Source organism: Uranotaenia lowii, chromosome 2 (genome assembly GCF_029784155.1).
Source record: "Uranotaenia lowii strain MFRU-FL chromosome 2, ASM2978415v1, whole genome shotgun sequence".
Taxonomy (NCBI): Eukaryota; Metazoa; Arthropoda; class Insecta; order Diptera; family Culicidae; genus Uranotaenia; species Uranotaenia lowii.
The window spans coordinates 31,731,570-31,739,168 of record NC_073692.1 but is presented as its reverse complement, the minus strand read 5'-3'; the positions used below and the strand labels follow the sequence as shown (position 1 = coordinate 31,739,168).

General features: G+C 33.1%; 1 protein-coding gene across 1 annotated transcript; it reads right to left on the bottom strand.

The window, feature by feature from the left end:
• Positions 1-6,401: 6,401 nt before the first annotated feature.
• LOC129741221 (uncharacterized) lies at positions 6,402-6,964 on the bottom strand. Its single transcript, XM_055732934.1, has 2 exons — positions 6,932-6,964; positions 6,402-6,866 (listed from the first exon to the last, which is right to left on the bottom strand). Exons 1-2 carry the CDS (start codon positions 6,935-6,937, stop codon positions 6,402-6,404), a joined length of 471 nt encoding a protein of 156 aa, XP_055588909.1. The 5' UTR covers positions 6,938-6,964.
• Between the last annotated feature and the right edge of the window lie 635 nt (positions 6,965-7,599).

Below are 7,599 nucleotides of genomic sequence, written 5' to 3'. Positions count from 1 at the left end.
CTTTCAATGAGAGTTTCATTGCTTAAAGCGGGCCACAGACTACACAACATTTGTACAAATGCGATGAAATTCGATGAAATTTTGTCGCTGTAAACACGATTTGCATAGTGTATGGCACTGCTTGAATGAGCGCCCAAACGGTTGGAGTAAAATCGGTAGGGATCGAAATATATTGTACAAACCATCCTCCCAGCCGGGGTGGAGATGGTTTTTTTTTGTTGCTGTTGCTGTTTTTGCCAGCAACCGTTTGTTTTCGCGTGAAATATGTTTGTATCGTGTGTGGGCGAGCATAGATCAAACAATCGTCGTGGAATAATCGAATTTGTACAGGCCATTTGTGTAGTCTATGGCCCGCCTTACATATAAAAGCCTGCTGGCTGGGAATCAACAATACACTCCAACAATTTGCTGGCACCCAAGAATAACACCAACATTGCCACATTTAAATCTATATTTTCGAGGCAAAACATCTTTTTAATCTGTATAAAATCTCAAAAATCTGTATAGAAATCTGTATCTAAATTTTTTATTCTGGATACTAACGCTGCATTACGGTGACCTTCTTATAATCTGTAGCGCACATAATTGACTGCAGACTGTCAAATCTGTGTAAATTTTGCCATTTTGCTACACGCGAACCGCTTTTTGAATTAATTTTGTACGAAGAAAATGCGATTACAATACTTTGCCGAAACATGATGTGCACCGCACGATTTAAGGTCAAGCAAAGTTTTGAGTCGATGTATTTCGTTGAATGTATCAAGCCTTATCCTTCCTGGATTTAACAGTGAATTCGAGTAGTCTCTTTTCTCAGTTATATATGCAGTATACTTTGAGATAAATGTTCAAAGATGCAGAAGTAATTCAATGATATTAAACCATGCGCGGTCCTATGGGGGGGGGGGTGATCGGGGTGATCACCCCCCCCCCCCCCCAAGCGGCAAAAATCCGTTACAAAATATCCGTAAAAGCTCGAATTTCTTTAAAAAGTTGAAACTTTTCTTAGTAGATGTGCTTTACAATTTTAAAAATTTTCCACTCCGTGGGGGTGTTTATTCAACAAAAAAGTTAATTTATCACTTTAAAAGGCTAAATATTGAAAAAAGTCGATCCATCAAACTCAAACAGCTTTAACTTAGGATTCCCTGGACTGAATTATACCAAATAACTTTTGTTGATAAGTTACTCAACAAAAGTGTGTTGTTGAGTGTTGATTTGGAATTTGCTATTAATAAAATGTAGAGACAACTTATTTTTAAATTGTCACTAACTTCCCTCATATGCCTCAATTAACACGAGCAAATCGCAACAAATTTTAGTATTTGCTTCAAATTCAGAGCTTCTGAATTCTTGATTTTGTTTTGAATTTTAATGAAATGAAAAATTTGGAAAAGTCATATAGGGGGGTGAAAATGGTTATAACACTGAAAAACTTGAAATATTTGTTCTACTTTCATCATACATTTATTGCCTTCAATTGCAAAATAAAAAATCAGCTTCTGAATCACAGTAAAGATTCTCTTTTGCGAGAATTTTTCACCTTCAATTAATCCACCATTCAAATATGAATTATAAACTTAAAATTAATAACCTATATTATGAAATTCAAAAACAAAAATTTAAATTTTAGATCTGTTCTTTTTTTAATTCTGTTTAAAATGTATCACATCAAATATTCATATTATGGATGACTGTGAAAAAAATATAAGTACTGCCAAACCGAAATCGAATATAAAATATTCATAGTAAGAGTTTAAATTTCAATAGATTATTTTGTTGTAAAATTACTTTTGCGTTTCCTATGAGTTTTTAGTGCCAAAAAGGAACAAATATCAGCTGTTTCAGGAATTGGTGTTGGATATAGAGATTCAAATTCATCTCTAGAACCCAAAATCTGCATTCAAAACTATAACACAAGAAAACAAAATTCACATTTCCCGAAGTGCAAAGAATTTGAAAACTGATTTCAACTTATTTAGAAGCTCTAAATGCAAATTTTTTATCATTTTATCAGCTCTTTTTTCCGGTATAAATTTTGAAATTACAAGGCTCATTGGAGAAATTTGTGCTCTTTTTAGCAAAAGTGTAAAATATAAAAAAAAAAAGATATTAACTAAATGATCAATTTTCATAAAGACTGTGAGTAATTTACCCTGAGAAAAATTATAGAATTAAGTATCTTTCCCCATTTTGAAAAATACAAAGATTATTTAGACGAAATCTTTATTGTTTTTTTCCGGAAATTTGTTACTTTTTAGCATTCTTCTTTCTGGCCTGCATCGTTGAATGAATAAAGGATAAGTGAAAGATTTTTTGTTGCTCAGGTTAGTTACTTCATCAATTATCATTGATCGATTTCACTCTGAACTGCTAAATTTTAAAATTACTCAATGCCAGAAAATAAGAAGGGGAAAAACAGACAAAAACCGAGTTAGAGACGCAAAAAGCTTCCAAAATTAGTTTGCCACGTTTTTAATTTTTCCCTTGTGAATTAAAATTTTCCCCATACCATTTCACTATTTTTTCGGCAACAAGCAAGGTCGGATTAAAGGGGGGGCAAAAGAGGCAATTGCCCCGGGCCCCCCGGCTCAAGGGGGCCCCCCGAGGGGAAAAAAGTTTAAACATGACTTAAATCATACTACCTAAATTTCTACAAATAAATGAAAAGTTATCAAAACTAGAAAATCGGAATCAAAACTTGAAATATAACAACTAAAGGGGACCCCGTGAATTAATATCTAGAATAGTTTTCCTCTCACATAAATTAAGGGGGCCCTTAGGGTAAACAATGAAGAATTTCTCCCGCATTTTTTGGGCTGAGAACATCAAAATCTTGGTATTAAAATTCAAAATTTTCAAAATCTGGGAAAAAAATGTAAACCGAATTCGAAAAAAAATATGAGGAAAAATACCTCAAATTTTTCATTTTTTGTCAGAAACATGTCAGTCAGGATATTTGGTCAGGATCTCCTCATTTTCATTCCATACAAACGTCTTGCACAATTATAATGTTTATTTTTACGTTAACGTTCCAAGTAATGGTTACTGCTCTAAAATAGCAGCTAATTTCGTCAAAACTGGCTAACAGTGCTAAGAGAGTACAGAGAAGCTTCATGAAAAACATCTCAGATTTTTACCCAGGCAATATCCGGGTTAATACCGGGTATTATTAAAACTATTCACTTATCAATCATTTTTATTGAAATAACCGTTGGTTGATAAATTCTTTTTTCCTCTCTATTTTTGAAAACAAAATCTTTGAAAAAAAAACTGTAGTTACGTAAATTGAACCAATCGACAGTACTGAGTTTCTTTATTGAATTTCCATTCCAGTTCCAGATCATTCTAAAATTATCATTAAAACGATCTCATAGTTGAGTTGCTAATATCATTGAGTGATTCTCTTAACATGAATATTTCTTTGTTTTTTCCAATTTATCCAGATTCAATGCATTGAGATTTTCAAGTCTTGTGTTGTTTCTTCAGTTATTGAAGTTCAGTTATATAGTTTTTCTGAATTTTGAGAACTTACAATCTTTGTTTAAGGTACTAAACCCATTTGGATTTCTTATCTGATTTTTTGCAATGATAACTGATTCTGTATTTTAAACATTTAATATCTATTCTGTTTTTTTTCACTTCTACCCTTTTGGCTTTGGGGACATCGAATGAAACTTTAGTCACATTTTGAAAAACAATTTGATAACTTTTTTTTTATCTGATGAGAATCATATTCATAAACATCTCATGAAAACGCTTTTTGTGTTTCAAAGATATAAAATTGAAATATGTATTACATTTGGTGCAATTTCTGCTGTGATTGTAACTTTAAATCTTCATTTTTTATATTAAATTAATATTTCGTTTCTCAAAACTTGATTTGAACTTATGATTTAGATATGGGGCACTGAATTGTGGTTGTGAAAATAACCGAATTTGAGGTTTTGAATTCTTCAACTCTTACATCTGTATTTCTATAAAATTTGAATTTAATTATTTTCTGTATTTTTTTTTTAAATTTTGTGTTCTATGTTTCAAATCTTCATAATACTTTCCATTTGTCATAAGGTGAAAATTCCTCGACGGTCAATGATGAAATGAAAAACATTTAAAATATCTATTCGGTCATTATTCTAAATCAGAGAATTTTAGTTGGTGATAAGAGTATTAAAAAAATTGAAAATAAATTTTTTTATTTGGAAGCTCCAATCGACTTTTATTTTTGAGAAATTTCTAAACTCTTCCGCAATGTTTGCACTTGATAAATGAAGAATTTTTATTTGAAGATACCAGAAGCAAATTTCTACAACGAAAACATGGTTATTTGAAGAGAATATATTGAACACACATCTCCAGTTCTTTTACACGTTTAAAATGTTTTGTATTCTCTGGGATAGCATTTGAAAAAAAAACGAATCATAGGGGCCCCCCGAGAAAAATTGCCCCGGGCCCCCCGATGGCTTAATCCGGCCCTGGCAACAAGGCATTCTATCATGCAAAAAAGTCAGAAGATCTTTTAGTGATTTTTAACCAACACTCCTGGATTTCTAGATCTACAGCAATTATGTCACCGATACTGCTTTCAAATATAGCTTAAGGTTTGATATTCTTAATCTGAAAGCTTGGCTATTTCAATTGCAAATGATTGAGACTGTTCACTAAAGAAGAATATTAACATTCAAAACTAACCCTTCATTTCATATTTTTTTAATAATTCAAAATTATTTAAAAAATTGGTAATTATGTGAAAGTGAACAAAGATTAATCACTTTCCTTTGTAATTTATTTATTGTAATACAATTTAGATTGAAAATTTTGAATTAAAACTTTAAATTCAAGAGCAAATCAAATAAAATTCGGTTCCAGAATTTAGAAATTGATTTTGATAATTGGTTTTTTCTACTTATTTATATTTAAAGTGTTGATTTTATATATTGCGTTTCCAAATTTGCAAATTATAATACTAAATTTCCAAATCACGATTCAGTAAAATACCCCAATGAAGAATTCAATGCCCGTTAGTTCTGTTTGTTAATTTGTTTATCGAGCTTATCGGTAAAAAGTAAAATACTTCCGATAAATTATAAAATACCAGAGCCCTAATATTTAGAAGCTCAGGAAAAAAATGAAGATAACTTGAATTTTTTTTCTACATGTTCATCTCTCAACAACGTATGCATTATTCATTGAAAAAATTACATTTATAACTAGAATTTTTTTAAAGAGCTCTTAAAGTGACAATTATAAAATACCAGATATGTATACCTAAGAAAAATATCAACATTTTTTCGCAGTGGTTATTATTATTATTATTATTATTCGCTGGTTGTTTTATAAAGGGATAAACCCCCCTCCCCATCCCTTCTCCTTTCGCTCACTCAAATGATTGTTTTTTTCACCAGATAGTAACGTTCCTTAATATTAACTGATTTTTGAAAATTGGAAAATCACCCCCCCAAGAGCCGACTCTAGGACCGCCCCTGTTTTAAACTGGCATTGAACTTTACATTTCGTGTACAGCAATAGTATATTTTGGTGTATGATTTGAATGCAGGGTTCAAAAATGTTTTCAACCTTTGCTTGTATTTATAAGCACTGTATTTTACGGTCCCAATCTTTGATCTGGATTTCTTTTAATTTGCCGGTGTGACAATTGAAGGTGGCTTGAACATTGGATGTTCGAAATAGCTTGTTATCGATAAACTCACTGTATAAGCAAAATATCTTGAAAATTTTTCGATTTGCTAAACATCGAAATGGTATAAAAATTTAAAAAAATATGTATTATTACAGAAAAATCTGTATATATGGTAACGCTGATTGCAGGCAAGACAATGATTTGAGACAATGAAAGCGTTCAGGATCAAAACATCATTAAAATTCTCTTCTGGTGACTTTCGGACTTCTTTCTTTCACTCGAGCAGTGAATATGAGTGGGTAAAGAAAGTGATCTGCTCGAAATTGAAATTTTTTGAAGTGAGACGAATAGGAGGAAATTTTAAATTCATTCCTTCGTTTCGACGATTCCGAGCCCTGCAACTCACAGTCTGAAAATGAAATATTTTAAATAACGTTTAATTAAAAAAAAATTAAAGCATTTACATAAAAATAAGAGAAGAAATTGAAAAATTGGCGTCTGAGCTAAACCAAATGAATGTCAAATTTTCATAGCGTTGTTAAGCGACCCCTAACAAATGAGCTGGACTTGGTATAACACCTACCAAGGAGTACTAAAATTATCAAAACTCCAGAAAAAAATATGTTTCTGTATTCATTACTTAGATAGTAGGTAATATGTTGATTTTAACGAAAATATTCCACCCATTAAACTTTAACATTCACAGAGAAAACAATTCAACTAATGTTAAGTAAGTATTTATTCACATAATATTGTCGAATACTTAAGCAACGATCAGCTTCTGGTTGACGGCGTGTCCTACCAGTGGAGCAACATGAACTGATCCTAGATTGGCAGCAACATACTTGGCAGCAACGACTGGAGCACCATGAGCAACATAGTTGTTGAATCCATGGCCATAACCATATCCGGCCCATGGAAGTCCCCATGGATTCACTTTGGCAACGTTGGCTTGAACAACAGTGGCCTTTGGACCATACCATCCGTTTCCGTTGATCCAGGCATTGTCATAGACGGAACTCACTGCTGGCCATGATCCATGAACTGAAGAGTAAGGATAAGACACCAAGCTCTTAGAGTTCCAGTTGTTCCAGCCATTGTTCCATGCGTTGTTTCCGTAGTTCAACCCGTTCCAAGAGTTCCATCCCAGGTTGTTGACGGAATCCCAGGTTGGCTCAACATAACCGCAATGAGCAGCAACGGCCAGGGACAACAAGGTGATAATAGCCTGAAAAGGTTTAATTCAATATTTGATGAATCACAACAAAAATGCTTTTTAAGCACTTTACAAACCTTCATGATTTCAAACTATTGAGCCGAATTGCAATTGTTTGTTGATTAAGATGTGAACCGAGAATGTGTAGACTCGGAAAAACCTATGGGAATTTATATCAATCTATCACTTAAAAAAATTAATGAAAGGATGCGAAATTGAAGTCAGTAGGTTTAAGCCGTCAAACGATGAACCTTCAAAAAGAGGAAACGATTGGAAAGGAACTTTTCAGTTTTCAATTGTTCATTGTTCAAAGCTGAGCCAGGATATAAAAAGGCACCACACGAGTGGCAAGGCACATTCAAAGTCGTCAGCACTTGAAAGCAACCAGTTATTCCCAAATTTAATCAACCATAACAATGAAGGTAATTTTCATCGAATTGGTTCAAATCTCTTGATTTATTAATTAAAATTTTTCTTCAAGGCATTCGTCGCATTCCTTGTTGCTTCTTTGGCCGTTGCTGCCCAAGCCGGATATGTCAAGAACTCGTGGGCGGTCAACTCCTTGGGATGGAACTCCTGGAACAACGGATGGAACAATGGATGGAATGAATGGAACAACTGGAATACCAAGGGTCTGGTGTCTTATCCTTATTCCTCAGTTCATGGATCATGGCCAGCAGTGAGCTCCGTCTATGACAACGCTTGGGTCAACGGAAACGGATGGTATGGAGCGAAGCCCACTGTC